The sequence below is a fragment of the Sceloporus occidentalis genome, unplaced genomic scaffold (assembly GCF_023333645.1).
Source record: "Sceloporus occidentalis isolate IW3139 unplaced genomic scaffold, rSceOcc1.0.p SCAF_25, whole genome shotgun sequence".
In the NCBI taxonomy this organism is placed as follows: Eukaryota; Metazoa; Chordata; class Lepidosauria; order Squamata; family Phrynosomatidae; genus Sceloporus; species Sceloporus occidentalis.
This window is the reverse complement of record NW_028317005.1, coordinates 11,252,783-11,271,217: the sequence shown is the minus strand read 5'-3', so window position 1 is coordinate 11,271,217 and position 18,435 is coordinate 11,252,783. Positions and strand designations below refer to the sequence as shown.

Sequence of the window (18,435 nt, the reverse complement as noted above, 5' to 3'; positions counted from 1 at the left end):
AATATTTAATGTTGATTAGTAGACGATTGTATAGGTAGAATGTTTTCCAGTTTACTATGATAGAACCTATTAAACTTCACAGACGCGCTATCCATCTGTATATATGCACAGGAAAGCCAATGGTTGGAAAGAAGGTCAAACACTTCTTCTTCTCTTCACTTTTTGCTGTTGCTCTTTAGTTGTCCGTTTGTCCAGCTGAACTGTTTGCAACTTTGTCATGCTATTCGGTATTCACTTACGGTGTAGTTCATGGTTGTCTAACTGCATCTTTTCTGGCTAGTGTCCTGCCAGAATTCAGAATGTCTTATTAAGCCAAGCTCTCAATGGCCCCTAGAGATATACCACATATACCACATTTTCAAGGCACTAAAGGATACAAGTTGGACAACCTCCATGTATGTAAACCTAGATAACCTGTTTCCCTGATTAAAGCACTGCCCCTTTGTCTATTTTCTTCCAGGACCTGACTGCATTGGCCAAAGAGTTACGGGAGCTACGTATCGAAGAGACAAACCGACCAATGAAAAAGGTGACGGATTATTCCTCGTCCAGTGAGGAATCTGAGACCAGCGAGGAAGAAGATGGAGAGAGTGAGAACCAGGATGGAACGGTTTCAGTTACCGACATCCCAAGACTCATGTAAGTAGCAGGTGTTGTAGGAGGAAAGTACTTAGCATGCAAAAGGTGAGGAGGAAGGCAGGGCTATAGAATCGTCCTCCGCTCTTGTGGGAGTTAAAGCAAATGTGTGTTGTCACTGATAGAAGCTAAATCTTAGGATGATTCACAAGTTCCAAGGTGTTGAGGGCTTGCCATATCCACTATTTGACAAGGGAATTCAACTTTAGTGAGTTCATAGTCTGCTGATTTCAGTGGGAACTCACTTAAAAACAGCAAGTTGTGCCACCCAAATTGCCAAATGTTCTCGAAAAATTGGGACTTACCCTGAAAAGCTACCAGGTTGTCTGTTTGCACTCTTGGGAAATAGCAATTCTCGGTCCAGCATTTTCGCTTTTGATTACTCTCCGGTATCTTGTTTGTTTTTTTATCTAAAGTGATGTAATGAATGATGTAAAAATAGCTATTCTTGGACCAGCATTGTCATTTTTAATGCTGTCCATTATGTTGCTTGTTTTATATAAATTGATGTAATAAATGACTGGTGTTTCCACACTTCTTCATCTGCAGCCCAACTGTGCCAGGAAACAATGAGCCATATAATGCTGGATCTCAAAGCCTTGAATCTTCCCAGCCAGAAACATTCAGCGTCTCAAGAGAAGGCACTTTAATGATAAGAGAGGTAACAAATTATAGAATGGCATTGCTGTGCATTATGTTGTACTCCCTTAAAGGCACACAATAGTAATCTATGAAATATACATAAAAAATACCATTAAATGGGCTTAAACTTGTGAAACATGTCATCACAATTTCACTAAGCATTATGAAAGGGCATCCCTAGTGAGCTTCACCTGTAGGACTGAATTGGTCCTGAAGATGTCTTAGCAGGGGTAGTGTAACCTATGACCTTGAAGCCGTGAGAGATGCAGGGAGACCCCAAAGTTGCTTTGTGCACAAATAGGCTATAAGCTGGCCTCGATGATAGCTAATCATTTATTATTGGGTATGGACACAAGGCATTTATCATATAAGTTTTTCGTTCTTATGCAAAATTGATATGTTCCATTTACACACCTACAATATAATTGTACAGAATAGTACAGATTGCCAAAACGTATTTAGATTCAGGAGGACATAGTTATTGTCACATTTTATATCGCATTAATGTGAGGTACCCAACCAGTTCTCTGCTGTGTCCCTTTTTTAGTATCAGTAAAGTAGTTTGAGGGACACTTAGAGTGGTGTGACCTACTAGTCTGATCATCAATCTTCGAAAAATGTTTAATAACAGATTAAAATTATATATATATATATATATATATATATATATATATATATATATATATATATAGTTAAATAAAAATATATGCTTTATGTACAGCACACCATCATCGGATGGTCTTAATGATAATGATTGGATGTATCTACTAAATGCTAATGTGTCTTTCTAGCTGAGATAGCTAAACTTACCCAGACAAATTAATCTATGGATACGTTTATAAGACATGGACTGATACACACACTCTTGGGCTTATTAATTAACGCAATCCCTGTTCTATATCTAATGTCAGGGTTTGAACTGAACGCTTCCGCTTCACCCGGAATTTAGTAGAATGTATTGAAAACAATAACAGGATATCCAAGACTTCACAATGTTGGTTATAATGAAATCATGATGATTTTTTTACTAAAACATTTTAAATATAAAACAATACAACACTACAATCCCAACGTCAACAGACATACACTTATAGTATATATATTCCTGTTGACATGCTCATATGTACCCATTTTGAGATCTCCGGGTGTGTGATATATCCCTTCTCCTGTATAGAGATAACATTTCTTCTTTAACCCCTTGATGACAATTGCCGGTCCGGGCACGTCACGGAAATTCAAGTCGATAACGACAAATGACGTGCCAGGACCGGCACGTCATTAAACGGGTGCAGAAAGCGATCTATTTTCGCTTTCTGCACCGAAACGGCGTTGCTGTAATGCCTCGACCTCGAGGCATTCCGCAACGCCATTATCGGCACAAAGGGGCCATCTCTGGACCCTCCCCGGGGCGTCAACATCCGCCATACTTTGTATGGCGGCGGACGCCCGTTTTAAAAGCGTTTAGGTGGCGATCAACGATCGCCTCCTAAACTTAAATGGTGTCGCTGGAATGCCTCGATCAGGAGGCATCCAGCGACACCAAACACTTACCTGGGGATGGACTGTGACCGCTCCGGAGAGCGGTCACAGCCGCAGCTGCCGGTGATCTTCGCCATCAGCAAGATGGCGGCGGTCCGGGAAAATTCAATAAAGAAAACCAATAAAGTCTAAAAAGTTCGCTAGACGGTCTCCAGACCCTCTAGAGAACTCTGGCTCCACTTGCAGGTTGAATATAGGTACTGCATTCAACCATGCAAGTCAATGGAGCTCAGCTTTCTAATCAGTGTGATTAGAAAAAATAAATTAAAAATAAAATAAAATTAATAATAATTAGAAAAAAATAGTAAAAAACCAGTAAAATGTAAAAATTTCCCACTGATGTCACTCTCAGGGGAACCTTCAAGTTGAAAAAAAATGTTAAAAAAATAAAAGAAAAGGCAAAAAAAAAATAAAATATATATATATATAAAAAATATATTTTTGTGAGCAAGTCCTAAAATTAGCATATTAGCTTAAAACAATTCTCGCATGGAAAGAGTTAAAATACTGGCATATTAAATGCCCATGGGGTGTCTACTTTTAAAAAAATTTATGATTTATTGAATTGGCCGGGGTTCAACAAGGTCCCAATTAACACGGGGGGGGGGGGGAAGGATGGCCACACATCTAATTTCCAATTAGAAAAATGCACACGTACCAAATGTGGCCTTTTAGTTCCCCCCAAAAATGAGAAACCCATGCATGTGGGGTATCACCAGGAGCTGTAAATTCATACATAAAGTAGGTGTGTGTGGGAAAAATACACACACAAAAATACTACTGCAAACTTTGAAAAAATGCTGGTGGTAAAATGTGTGCATGCAAAGAGTTAAAATACCAGCATTTAAAATACCCTGGGGTGTCTAGTTTTCAAAAATATATGGTTTTGTTGGGCACACTGAAATGGCCCGGCTCAAAGATGTACCAAATAGGGCATGGGCAGTGGATCCCCAAATGCCAAAGTTCATCATTGAAAAATGTGCATGCCCCAAATGTGGCCCTTTTGCCCCCGAACAGCCAGGCAAAATCATTCATGTGGGGTATCACTGCGCTCAGGAGATGTTGCTGAACACATATTGGCGTGTTTTGTGATAGTGACATATACCAGCACTTTTTAATTCATACCTGAAGTAAAATGTGTGTGACAAAACAAATGCAAAAAAATGACCATCACAAAGTTTGACAAAGACTGGTGGTAGATATGGTGCATGGAAAGAGTTAAAATACTAGCATTTGAAATACCCTGGGGTGTCTAGTTTTCAAAAATATATAGCTTTATTGGGCACACTGAAATGGCCCGGCTCAAAGATGTACCAAATAGGGCATGGGCAGTGGATCCCCAAATGCCAAAGTTCAACATTGAAAAATGTGCATGCCCCAAATGTGGCCCTTTTTCCCCCCAAACAGCCAGGCAAAATCATTCATGTGAGGTATCGCTGTACTCGGGAGATGTTGCTAAACACATATTGGGGTGTTTTTTTATAGTGACATATACCAGAACCTGTTTATTCATACCTAAAGTAAAATGTGTGTGAAAAAACAAATGCAAAAAAATTACTACCATAAAGTTTGACAAAGGCTTATGGTAGAATAAGTGCTTGGAAAGGGTTAAAATACCAGCATTTGGAATACCCTGGGCTGTCTAGTTTTCAAAAATATATGATTTGATGGGGTAAATTGTATTGGCCGGCTTCAAAGATACCCGAAATGGCACATGGGGGGAAGAATTACCAGATTTGGAAAAAATGGCTTTGAAATAGCAAAACGCTACCTGTACATATTGCTCCATAACGTGCAGAAAAAAGCAAAAAAACATAAAAACATTGGGTATTTCTAAACTCAGGACAAATAGTAGAATCTATTTAGCAGGTTTTTTTATTACCTTTTATAGATGAGTAAAAGATTTTTCAACTAAAAGTTAGAAACAGTCTTTTTTCTAAATTTTTCACCATATTTTATACTTTTTTTAATAGTAAATAATATAATACAATCAAAACAATGTCATCTAAAGAAAGCCCTTGTCCTGAAAAAAACAATATCTAATGTGTGTGGGTTCAGTAAACGGGAAAGAAGAAAATTACAGCTAAACACGAGCAGCGCAGAAATGTTAAAACGGCCATTGTCACGAAGGGTCCAAAAAGTAAAATCAGCCTTTGTCACGAAGGGGTTAAACTAAGCTGACTGTCTCTTGATAAAGGAGAAGATCCCAATTGGTTTTAATATAAAGACATATTTGTAACCTTTTGAAGTTTCTTCCCAGGGTTTAAAGGCTTCCTATCACCCACTGGGGTCTTTACCACCTTAAGACAATACAGATATAAATCTGCTGCCCTGATAAGGACGCATCTGGAGTGTCTCAGCAGGTTTTTTTGCCCATGACTGTCTGATACATAAATCTATCCTATTCACACATGATTAGTTCCCATCTATCTCCACCCAAGGTTTGTATTACACAAAAAATAATACATAAATAACTTTCCATAGTGTAACTTTCTTTATAAATATACACTGCCCTGCAATTTGCCAGTCACCTGTAAAAGGAGTCATCGGTACATGATGATTCACAAAATGAGATATAGATATATATATATATTGCATTGATGCTGAGTTGTTATACATATGGATACATTTAAAAATGCTGTTGGGTCATGGACTAAATGTGTTGAATGAGGATGTATCTCCCAATGCAAATTTAGAAATATGACATTCTGTACAGACGTTTCACGATCAAACTAGTGGGTCATTACTCTAAGTGCTGCTCACGACTGTTTTGTGCTGATAACACCAAATGGATCTCAATGGTACATTGGTGGGTCACCTCTCATTAAGATGATTTAGATTGGGTCTTATTTTTCAGAAATCTTGCGTCAATCTAATTTAAAATTGATCATAGTATACAATGTAGCGATGTTCAAAGACTGTTCCAGAATTAACCAAACAGAGGACCTTTCGCATCAGAGTCTTCAAATATTTGGTGCCAAGATTGGCGAAACATATGACAGGGATAATCTTCCAGATCCGTTTCGGAGTTAAACCTGTACCATGAAAACTGAATAAGAAGTGTGGCTTTTTTAGCTTGGGAGCCCACTATAATTGGTACGCAAAAATGAACTATTATGAACGAAATAATAAAGCAAACGTTACGTTTTAGTTATTTCTTATATTATACGCACTAGATTGCTGTGGTTCACTGTGGAATTGTGAGGACAGATGAAGGAATAAATAGAACTGATTTTCATGTGTGATTTAATGAGTTTTGTCACGCATTGTTCTAATTATTTTGTAATAATAAACCTACCAAAAGCTATTCAGAAATGCAGATCAGATCCCCAGAGTCTCTCAGGAGATGGGCAGAATAATGTACGCTGAAAACTATATGGTAAATAATTTATTTCTTCCAGTCATTGCCTCTCAGCAATAGGTTTGCGGCAGCTAAGAGGATCAGTATTTCATATTCAGCTTTTCATTAAATAAATGTCAATCCTAGTAGCGCATGCAGTGAAGGATTCATGCGGCACCGACATGAAAGTTCATATTCTACGTGCTGGATTCATAATCTCAGTTTGGCAAGCTTTGCATTTTATGGGTTTAAGGTTATTATGTGTGACAGCTGACTCCAGAAGGTAGAAGATTGTGTAGATATAGATTTATTGAAGCCTAGTAGTTAGGATCCCTTGACTAGTGCATGAATGACAAACGTATGATTAACATGTGCATTACTTTGAAGATCTTTCTAAATTGCCATCATCTTGGCGAAAAGGCCCCTCTCCTATCCTAGCCATTCCGATGTGTTTATTGGTAACGCTAACGTCGGACTTGTATGAGTTCACAACTCACTCTCCATAGTGCAAGTGTGTTTTGCTTTTTCCATGAATTATTTGAAGACTTGGGTGGTTTTCCCCAGTTTTAAAGAGTTAGTTTAGATGCCCCCCCCCCCTTGTACACCATGTATGGTGGAAAAAACTAACCAAGTCATTGAGGAGGCCATTGAAGCAAAATGTTTAGGCATATTGGTTTTGTATCTGGATTGCCCTTTTGGTAAGGAAAAATTAGATATGCTAATGGAACAAGTGACCAAAAGGTGTTCGGCAGGGGTCTTACTTTATGTGAAGCTATTAAGTGCTGCCTAAACTCGTGCTCATTTGCGTTCCTCATGACTGCAAAGTTTTGCTATATTATTCACATGTTTATGGTGGCCATATTCCGTATATTGAAAAGGCCGTAAATTCTAGAAGCTAAAATTAATATAAAAATTGGTGAGTACATTCATTATTGGTGTGTGATTCAAGGCTTTCCTCCACTTAAGCCCACAATCTAAAGTATATCAATTAAGAGTCACACGCGGACACTGAATGTATTGGTACATCATATGTTGGCTTATGATATCCCAAAGTGAAAAATGACATATACTCAAACATAAGTGTACCGGCAAAAGAATAGATAAGGCATGACAGACATAGAATCCCCCAATGTTTTACTTTATCAGGGGAGAGGTATTTCATGTACTTTCTAGAAGCTCTTTTGCATGTGTGATAATAAATTCAAGCTTTAGTAGCAAGTGTGCAGATATGGATTTCTGTAATAAAAGTTATTATTGGCATCATCCTTGCTTGTTTTGATGGATTGAAAATGATCTGGATTCTGAATTCCCTTTCTTCTTTAACCTGCATGACAATGCTGTCTGCTTACTGGGTAGATTTCTAGTCTCTGTATGTACATTGCTTTGTGTCTCCACAGACGTCTGGGGATAAAAAACGTTCAGGCCACGCAGAAAGCAATGGTTTTGCCGGTCATATTAATCTTCCCGACCTTGTCCAGCAAAGTCACTCCCCGGTGGGTACTCCAACTGAGGCTTTGGGGAGAGGTTCAACGCTTGCACAGGAAGCGCAGACTGGGAATGAAGTAGGTGGTGGCTCTGCTAAATTAACATTACAAAGTGGTGCATATCGCTAGCTAAATAAACTAACGTGGGTAACTCTCAGCATGCTTTCTTACTTCTTAATCCTTTCAGTGAATACGTTAACAGCTTTATCTCTGTGTGGAGAAGTTATTGGTGGTTTATGGTTAGATAACCACAGTATCTATTTAAAATGTGTGTCTTTTTTTTTACTAATTGCAAAAAGTAATGTGTTGGAAGTAATGGGATTTTTTTAAGCAACTTATACTTTCTTCTTGTAAGGGAGTTAACTGGGGTGAGATGAAACATTTCATTCCTTCAACTTAATCAGCTGGCACATTTCACCTTACATTCATACACCTCAAAACTCACCATGCAGATTCAACAATTGATTGCGTGGGGCTAGCTCAGCTCTTTTGGTAGGATAAACTGGGTATGGCCCCTCATAATGCACAGTGAAGCTGCTGAGTTGATACGTTTCATCTTGACATGCCTGCAGTTCATTCTTTACAAATCAGAAATGCCTACATCATTTATGTTGGTTGCCCAGATTAAGAGTTTGTGTATTCGCTTCGAGTATGTTATACCCCATGCAATATATATAAAGCACTGTAAATGATTACGATAATTTCAAAGCTTGTGTTTAAAACACTGTGAGATTGATTATATATATATATATATAGAGAGAGAGAGAGAGAGCAAACATAAGGTCCATTGAAGATAAAGTTCCCTTGGTGGCGGCCACTGTCCCAAGCGTGAGTATAGGCTTAACCATTTCATCATCAAGCGAATTCTGTGTAGAAAGGAGTATTTGGAATGTGTTGAAAAGGAGTAGAGAACATGTAGTTAAGAATGATCCTCCATAGAGCTGAAAGCACTCCTTGAATAAAAGTTCCTAACCTGAATGGCACTTTAAATGCGTGTGCTCCTAAAGGTAGTCTTCTACCATTCTTTCACAGGGGTCTGTGTAGAACATTTTAGTTTCAGGTTTACTAGCATGTGAACAATGCGAAGGTGTTGATTTTTTACACATGGGATGAAGGCAAAGAAGGTGCTCTCTAGCTATTGCAATGTTGCTAACAGCACGTTTAGGTCATTAAATACTTTTGCTGTTGCAAGGAAAAATTGACGTGACTGTTCCTCTGTTTTTTATGTTTAGCTCGCTAAACTCTCTTAACATGATGTTTAATCATTTTAATTCATTTAGTATGGCGGTAACAACAAAGCATCCTTCACCCAATTTGTTGATCCAAGAGTTTACCAGACATCTCCCACCGATAATGATGATGAGGATGACGACGACGACGATGATGATGAGGAAGAGACCTCAGCAACAGGTATTAGGAATATATGGTTTGTACCCAGCCACTTTGGTGCTTTCCTTGTTTGGAGTAGGTCAACACTAGAAAAAGCCATCCTTATTGCAGGATTCAACGCTTTACATTGGGTATATTGTTCCTGCTTAGATTTTTAGTCCAAAAGTATAGCTTTTCCAAAAAAAATGGCTGCTCCTGAAAGAAACTAATATAAGCTCACAAAATATGCAAGCTTTTACACTTAGCTATGCCTCTCTATTTAAAAAACGTATGATGATGTTTCATAACGAGCCCTATGCTTCTACTTTCTCTAGTAAAACTTGTATCTTTCTTACTAAGCTGACATCAGTTCTTGAATCCGGTTAGTTCAGTAAACGGTCAATAGAGCCGGTGAATTTACAATAAAAAATGATTTTGCCAGTTTGCGTGTATTCTTAAATTGCACAGAACAGATGATGCAGATGGAACATCACACATCCAAGTAGGAATAGTCTTATACAGTCTTGTTTTTTTTTTAGTTAACCCCCAACCATCCAAATCATCCTTTATTGGTGGTGGAATAACTGGGGTCCTTGTATATGGAAATAATCTTGTAGACATTGGATATGGGAAGTGATCAGCAGAAACAGTCCGTGGCTACTGTGGCGCATGCACCACTTTCTAATAGAATTGATCTGTATACACAACCTCCTACGTTTAATTATTCATTGTCTGAGTAATAAGTATTGGAGTTTGTATCAATGATAATGAAAGCATACTAAATGCCGTTCTTCCAGGTGCTAGGATTATAGGCGTTTTCATTTTATTTTCCTTCTGTTGATGCTGCTTGAACGTTTTTTGTTTCTTTATATCCTCCTTACCCCACATGATCATGAATGTGTTGAATGCACAGTTAGTTTGTCACAGAACACGCACACTCCATTTTCCTTATTCTTTTTTTTGCTGAATGAAGAGAGTGTTTTTTTTAGCCCTGTTTACTAGCGAACTGCTTAGACAAGAACAAGCCAAGCTGAATGAGGCCAGAAAAATATCAGTGGTAAACGTGAACCCTACCAATATTCGTCCTCACAGCGATACTCCAGAGATCCGGAAATACAAGAAACGCTTTAATTCTGAGATACTTTGTGCAGCATTATGGGGTTAGTACGGCTTTTGTATTTTTATTAAATGTCATTCATTAGAATAAAATACATTTTCATAGATATGTCTCATTTGGAGTTGCACTTGTGTGATCAGAATTTGAAGGAACACTGTTTGTTCGCTCCTTTCCCCAGAGGCGTTCTATATACAGTTGGCCCACCAGAAGAAATCCCAAACCTTCTGTTATTGAGGACAATAATGTTGTTTTCATTATTGTGAAAGTATCTATATAACAGTCTAGGATAATGTTAGAGCTTTAAGCACAAATATTTAAGCAGCATACACTGTATTTTCTAACAGATATGGAACTGGAAATATGACGATTGCTCAAATAAGCCAGTAAGGTTGGCCCAGTCAAAGCTGACTTTCTTGTAGTTTTTAAGTGTTATTGCAGATTACTATTTTATCGTATTATTGCCATTTAGATGTAATGGATACACTAGAAAATGTTGGTATGTCTAAAAGAACAATAAGCATTTTGTGTACTTATTCACAGGTGTAAACTTACTAGTGGGCACAGAGAATGGACTAATGTTGTTGGATCGAAGCGGGCAAGGAAAGGTCTACAACCTTATCAACAGGAGGCGGTTTCAACAGATGGATGTTTTAGAGGGACTGAATGTTCTTGTAACCATTTCTGGTATGACTTAACTGATACCTCTACTTTTTTTTTCTATCAAATGACTAAATGTTGGCTGTGTTCCAGAAATCTTCTAAAATGATACTCCATAATAGTAGACATTTTAGCAGTACTATGTCCAGATTGTATCCGACAGATTGTAGGTGCAAAGTCGCCTAGTATTTGTGTGTGTTCGTTAAAGCTCCACACAATTTTGTTAAACATTGAAAATCTTTTGGGGATGTTGAGGGTGAATGAGACATCGGGTTAGGGACTGCTTGAGTGTCGATGATTGATTTAATTGTAGTGAGGGTCATCTGGAGGTATCAGAAGCAGGGCGGAAGGATGGTTTCTTTTCATGATGAGGTTGGAATACTAGGATAGATTGTATGCTTCTAAATCCAGATAGAATTAGTAGGGGAGAGTCTGACGCAATGAGGAATGGGAATACTACTACTGCCTTGTCGTGCTGCTGGCGGGTTCAGGAAGCCATGGTGTTTGAAGCATTCATCTGTTTTGACTTGGGTGATCTGGTCCTGATGTGAAGAAAATGTCTATCTTTTTGTTTAATCTTAGGGAAAAAGAACAAGTTAAGGGTGTACTACCTTTCCTGGCTGAGAAATCGGATATTACATAATGATCCAGAAGTGGAGAAGAAGCAAGGCTGGATTACCGTGGGGGAATTAGAAGGCTGTGTGCATTATAAAGTTGGTGAGTTCGTTCAGTTAACAGATTATGTCGCAATCGCTGCCGGAGACACTAAAACAAAGGCTTGTGACATAATGCCATAATTGTAGAACAAAATGAAGTGGGATAAAAATACACGAATGTTTAAGTCTTCCATAATAACCGTATGCGTGTATGCAGTTCCAGTGTTCAAAACATATCTACAAGAGGCAGGTGTCCGTGTTTTCTACAACACAGTAGCCTTCATTACTAGTAATCTGTTTATTTAAATAATATGAACGTTGGGATACTGCTGATATCACAGTACAAATAGTCTACAATAATTAGACATCATGTACGTTTAATGATTATTGTGCAAAAGTTCTATAATGCCATATAGTGTCTGAGATGAGGATGCTTTGTGACCTGAAAAATGTTAATTGTATTTTTCTAGTTAAATATGAAAGAATCAAGTTCCTGGTTATCGCGCTAAAGAATGCCGTGGAGATATATGCCTGGGCTCCAAAGCCGTATCATAAGTTTATGGCTTTTAAGGTATGCATCAGTAAGATTTATTAGCTTTGTGATTTTACTGCACTTTGGTACAATGTCTGCAATAACCTTGTGTTCAATTTCTGTGTATTACTCGCGTAGGCATTGTAAAAACTTGGAGAGACACTCCAATGTTCTCTATAAATAGACAAGCAGTTTTCCAATGCATTGGGGTTCATACATGGAGATCAAATCTAGTTCAAAGTTCCGTAATCGCCATATCAGCCGATAGAATGTTCTTACTGACCAATTTTATTACTCCTTATCATAATTACTCTTTTTATACACCAACCAATCCAATTTAGTGAAGCTTGCTCTGTACTTTTGGTTAGAGCACAGTGTGCATCCACAGGAGCGTCTTTTCAGCCGTGTATTATGTTCCTTTACATGACTTGGTTATTATTGGGTGAAAGTGTCTGTTAGTTTTTATGCTGGGGGGAAAAAAACACATTTGTCATCTGGTGGTGCAGTAAATACCTCTAAAGCACAGTTTTACAGAATGCAGCATTTTTATTAACTTCCAATCATACCTGGAAAGTCCTGGGTTTATTCACTAAAGGGATTGTTTGCCTGAGGGCTGTGCTTTCACCTCTCTCACTTCACTGTTGGCAAATTCATTGTTCATTGTTGGCAAATTTCTCCAGCGTGAAGGGCTTACACTGGTCCTGTGTAATGTATAATTCAGTGAGGGAGGAGACTTAAATATTCATCATACAGGGCCAGCCAATCTCATCCTGCAGGCAAAGCTCACTGGGGTTGGCCCTTCATAATGCACAGTAAAGTGAGGAGGTTGAAACCACAACTGTCCTATTAACTCTCCCTTTAGTGAATAAATCCCTTTCAGCAGGCTCAGTATATCAGAGACATTGTTGGGGGGTGGGGGGCACTGTTTTGTTTGCACGCTCCCGACACTTTTTCTGACTTACTGCCCAGAATATGCCAACTCTCTCTGTTTTTAGGTTATTTAGCACTACCCTGTGCAGAGCTTGTTCTGCTTTTTGGCTCTTCCTAGCTTCCATAAAACGTAGAGGAAGTGAAAGCTTCTGGGGACGGTCCTGGAAAATTCCAAGCGTTTATAATTTGGGTAAAGCCTGGCAGATATTTAATACAGAATATCCATAGGAACCAAGCCAGCAGCACAGTCAAAGGCTTACAATACAATCATTTTGAATGCAATTATAATAGAAATCTTCCTTTAGTCCTTTACAGACCTCCAGCATAGACCATTGCTCTGTGATCTCACTGTAGAAGAAGGTCAAAGACTCAAAGTGATATTTGGCTCAAGCACTGGTTTCCATGTCATTGATGTTGATTCTGGAAATACGTACGATATCTACATACCGTCTCATGTAAGTAGCTAGCCGTTGCCTTTCTAACTAGAAACACCACATTTAAAGTATGCATGCAAGTACTCCAGGGTCTCCAATGTACCACATTGTGAGTGTGTTAGCGTTTTGGCCCAGCCGCTGTCTGTAGTTTTAACTTGTCACTGAAAATTAGACTGTGACTAGACTTTGATTGTATACAAACACAATGCTGCAAAATCATTGACAGAAGCTTACAATCTGTTGATGTTTAGAAACACAACAGTAGCACATCTTCTGTTTGTGAGCTCTTACAGTGCAGCAAATAATGGAACAAGCTTCCTGCTTTTCATATACCACTCACTTAGCTTCTTAAGAGATGATGTAGCCTCCTAGTATACTAGTATACTATCCATGCGCCGGGGTTGAGGACTGAGCCCTACCAACACCCATCCACCACCAGAAATAATCAGGCTTACACTACCTGCTGAGTCTTTCAAATACCATATAAGTGTGAGGTGCTCACCAAGAACGAACAACCACTCCATAGCCTATACTAGGGTGTGCCCCCACATGGAAGCATCTCAAACGTTAGCTCTCTTGTGCTATTACAGAGGGAAAATCACCAACATATGCGTCTGACCCAAGGTCAGTCCAGAACTGAAATGTAAGGCAAACTTCATCTGTGCAAGGGAACCAGCATCCCCAGACATACATTTTAGCCTCCATGGGCCTCTTCAGTGGGGTCCGCTCTAGACACAAGAGCACAAGGAGGTCCGTGTATCGACTCCCTTTTCCACTTGTGAACCAAGCTTATCTTGTGCAAGGGAAATCTGTCACATTTTGGTTCTGGACTGCCCTTGGTATAGGATCAAACTGATATGTTGAGGTTTTTTCCTCCAGTAATGGTACAAGAGAGCTAAAAACAGGCTATGAAGCGGCTGTCCATTATTGGTGAGCATCTCAAATTTGCTTTCAATGAGTGTTTCATATAGGAACAGTCCTGTCAAAAATATCTGGCAGTTCCTTTAAATGTAATTACAGGTTGCATTAAGATTTGTGTGTAGTAGAGGCCCGTCCTTTTACTTTTTATAATGAATAAATAGCAATATATATGTAATCCTTAAATGCAATTCCTAAATACTTTTTACAAAAAACATTTGTTTGTGTTTTTTGGCAGATTCAATGTAACATCACGCCACATGCCATAGTAATCCTGCCCAAAACAGATGGCATGGAGATGCTTGTTTGCTATGAAGACGAGGGTGTGTACGTCAATACCTATGGACGAATAACTAAAGATGTGGTACTTCAGTGGGGTGAAATGCCCACCTCAGTAGGTATGTGTTCATTACTGGAAGCTGTTAACACTCTCAGATCAGCAGCAAATTTGGTTCTAAACTGTCAAGACCTGTTAAAATTATTGACACACCTGACCATTACACCAACAGGGACTTTTATGACATTGCATTCTAAAGACATTTAATAAGTAGTTGCTCCCCCCTTTGCAGCTATAACAGCTTCTACTCTCCAAGTAAGGCTTGTCACAAGATTTTGGAGTGGCTCGCAATCTCCGTTCCAGTTCATCCCAAAGGTGTTCAATGGGGTTGAGGTCAGGACTCTGTGCGGGCCAGTCAATTCCTTGCACACCAAACTCATCCAGCCATGTCTTTATGGACCTTGTTTTGTGCACTGGGGCACAGTCATGCTGGGACTGGAAAGGGTCTTCCCCAAACTGTTTCCACAAAGCTGGAAGCATAGCCTTGTCCAAAATGTCTTGGTATTCTGAAGCGTTAAGATTTACCTTCACTGGAAACAAGTGGCCAAACCCGTTAAAACAGCCCCATACAATTATCCTCCCTTCACCAAACTCTACAGTTGGCATGATGCATCTGCCCAACCCAGACTCGCCCAACAGAGAAGCTTGATTAATCACTCCAGAGGCCAGCGGCATGCTTAGCATATCACTTGTATGCAGCTGCTCAGCCATGGAAACCCATTCCATGAAGCTCCCGCTGCACAGTTTTTGTGCTGATATTAATGCCAGTTGATGCTTGGAACTCTTCAGCTATGGACTCTGGGACTTTATGTGGTCCTCTGCTTCTTTATGTGGTCCTCTGCTTCGAGTTGCTGCTGTTCCTAAACACTTTTTTCTTCCAAAAATGTCTGTAAATGCAGACTGCATGGCTAGTTGCTTGATTTTATACACCTGTGGCAATAGGTCTGATGGAAACACCTGAATTCAATAATTAAGAGCTGTGTCCCAATACTTTTGTCAATATAGTGTACATTTCTTGAAACTACCTACTACCTTTTTAGTTTCAGCATAATTGTTTAGGAGATTTCATTCAAAAAGTTAACCTTGTCGAGGAGCTTGGGAGTCATCTAATTACATTTCTCAAATGTAACTTTTCCTCCCCTCAGCCTTGCAAAGACTGGTTTAACAACAATCAGCAACTTAACAATATCACAGAGATAAAATAATAGAATAAATTATGCAGATCCTAATGATAGGATCTCAAGATCCACTTCCCCATAATATACACATAAGGTGGTCTTTTAATGGAAATCTTGCTTCTTTTAATCCTATATGCACCATGGTATATACTTTTCCACCATATATGTAAATGTAGAATTTGGGAAAAGCGACAGATCCACTTTAATTCAAGTCCAACTTGGTAGATATATCTGCCACAGTCAAGTGTTCCCTGGCATTCTTCAAGCAACTGTAGCTTCCTGCTCTATGCCGATGACATTTAAATGCATTCACACATAAAAGGTTCTAATTACGTCTGAAATGATGCATAGTTGATCTCTTCTTTACACGTTTATTTCCTTTTCCCAGCATATATACATTCCAATCAGATAATGGGATGGGGAGAAAAAGCTATTGAAATACGCTCTGTGGAAACTGGACATCTTGATGGGGTATTCATGCACAAGAGAGCCCAGAGATTAAAATTTCTATGTGAAAGAAACGATAAGGTAATGCATGTGAATTGTGTTAGTGTGCTGAACTAATGTTAAAATAGCTTTTTTTTTTACTTTTTTTTTTTCTTTACCTGTTATGTACTACTGGTAGTCGGTAAAAAGAAAATGGAAAATGAGTGGGATAATTCTCCTTAATTAGGGCCACAAGTATCCCAATGGTAAAAGTCTGGCTGCTATGGAACTACAACTCGATGCTACAATGCCCCATCAATCATTGGCAAGCCAACTAGCTGAAGTGCCATTTCAGAAAAAAGTTACATCAGACTTGTAGCCATTTAATATATCTGCTTTCCATGTCACAGCAGAATAGAAAATAGGTTCCCTTTGTGTGTAAGGCATTTCATTCCCAATTTGAATCCGCCAATTTATTGTCGAGTTGTGTAGTACTTTTCTACAGTTTTTATTTACTATGCATTTAAGACAAATTAGTTCACTATTTTGTAGGTAATCTTTGTGTTACACGTTTTCTTGTTGTCTTACACAGGTCTTTTTCGCTTCTGTGCGGTCAGGAGGCAGTAGTCAAGTCTTTTTTATGACCCTGAACAGAAACTCAATGATGAACTGGTAGCAGAGCTCCCACACTGGATGGATAGCAAATAGGGTTATTTCCACGGTGGCTTTCGTAGACCTGCACAGCCTTGGGTACCAGCGCCGGTTGTGGTAAATGTGTGAGTGCATCCTGCGGTACAGAAGACTTGGTAACCATCTCCAAGAACGCGCAGTGACTTTGCCCTGGAGCAGGACGCCAGACTTTTCACTTCAAACCTGGAATATTGTCAACCTGAAGCCTTCAGACTGAGCTGGTGTTCTGGTGGCTTGTTCATTTTACACTGTCTTTTTTTTTGTAAGGATTGTTAAGAAAAAAAAAATGAAAATTGAGCCAGTGTGTTGACTTGCTGCCTGCTCTAGCGTTATATATAAATATACATATGTTGTAAAATTTCCAAGTAAAAATAAGACAGCACAATAATGTACCTTCTCTGTTTTGCTGAAGACTAAGGCTGTATAGCTGGGTAATTTTAAAATCGTCTTGCCTTCGCAGTCTGAATGTTGCTTTTTCACGGCAACAGCCTAGAGAATTTTTAATGAAAAATTCATGTTTCCTCCGCTTTTGGGAAACGTAATTTAAGTGGCTAAGCTATTAGCCGTAGTCTAACAAAAAAAATTGCATGCCATTTATCAGCCTGCAGGTCCATATCGTAATACATAGAGGAGATATGTATTGCTTTGGGTGGACAGCGGTGCCATCTGTGATGTGAATGAAAATTCTCAAGAGTTCTTTTCTCCCTTTTGTATTTTATGCAACAGGTTGGGGCGTAACCGAGACGGGATATAAAGGAAATGGATTTGAGGGGATAAGAACCTTCAGATCTCTTACACTTTGTTTCTCATTATTCAGCTATTCAGGGATATAGCTGATACGGCAATAATAGGACTTGTGCCACTTTGTGTAGAAATAATAAAAGGGTTCAGGGCCTTCTGCGAGGCCAATCAGTGGGAAACCAGAACGTCTGTTCAACCAAAGGACAGTTAGAAGGCGAACCGCCACCCTGAATTTACCAATGTTAAGCGTTGTTGTAAAGATGGATTGATCTTTTTACCCCTGTGCCCAAGAATTACCCAACATACAGTAAATTACATTTGTGCAAGAAAAAAAAAACATAAAAAAAAAAACCATAAAAACAAACAAAAAAGTGTGTGCGTAGTTCAGGTGATAAGTCCTTCGACACAGATGCTCTAATAATTTAACGATAAAGTTAGTGTATCAGAGGTTTATTTTGTTAGCTGCAAGCATGGCTGGCTGTTGTAATAGAGTGATACATCCAGAAAACTGTGTTGCGCTTCTGTTATCAGTCTTATGATTATGATTATTACTATGATAATTTTTTTAAAACCTACCTCGTTTTGTCTCATGTTTTTTTTTTTTCCCCCCTGTGTCCTTTCTTCTTCTTGAGCTGCAACAAGCGGCACAGTTAACTTGCTTGAACGCCTACAGAGCTGTTTTGGAACTGGCCGTTCATGTAAGATCCGTCCCTTTCCTGCAATGCTACAGAGAGGATGTAGATTGAAATTTTCATTGCCAGAGAATTGGACGCCACTGACGACTCCACAAAATTCTGCATTGTTTACATT

At 38.9% G+C, this 18,435-nt stretch overlaps 1 protein-coding gene across 2 annotated transcripts in view; it reads left to right on the top strand.

The window, feature by feature from the left end:
- The window catches only part of LOC149300404 (traf2 and NCK-interacting protein kinase-like), a 98,471-nt gene extending 81,601 nt beyond the window's left edge, over positions 1–16,870 (top strand). For both annotated transcript variants that reach the window (XM_089485355.1, XM_089485354.1), the window contains 12 exons: positions 461–639; positions 1,186–1,297; positions 7,555–7,719; positions 8,922–9,051; positions 9,999–10,169; positions 10,667–10,810; positions 11,366–11,500; positions 11,910–12,010; positions 13,207–13,356; positions 14,492–14,651; positions 16,157–16,296; positions 16,787–16,870. In XM_089485355.1, the coding sequence (XP_089341481.1) occupies positions 461–639; positions 1,186–1,297; positions 7,555–7,719; positions 8,922–9,051; positions 9,999–10,169; positions 10,667–10,810; positions 11,366–11,500; positions 11,910–12,010; positions 13,207–13,356; positions 14,492–14,651; positions 16,157–16,296; positions 16,787–16,870 (1,671 nt within the window). The remainder of the gene's footprint in view (positions 1–460; positions 640–1,185; positions 1,298–7,554; positions 7,720–8,921; positions 9,052–9,998; positions 10,170–10,666; positions 10,811–11,365; positions 11,501–11,909; positions 12,011–13,206; positions 13,357–14,491; positions 14,652–16,156; positions 16,297–16,786) is intronic.
- The last annotated feature ends 1,565 nt before the right edge of the window (positions 16,871–18,435 follow it).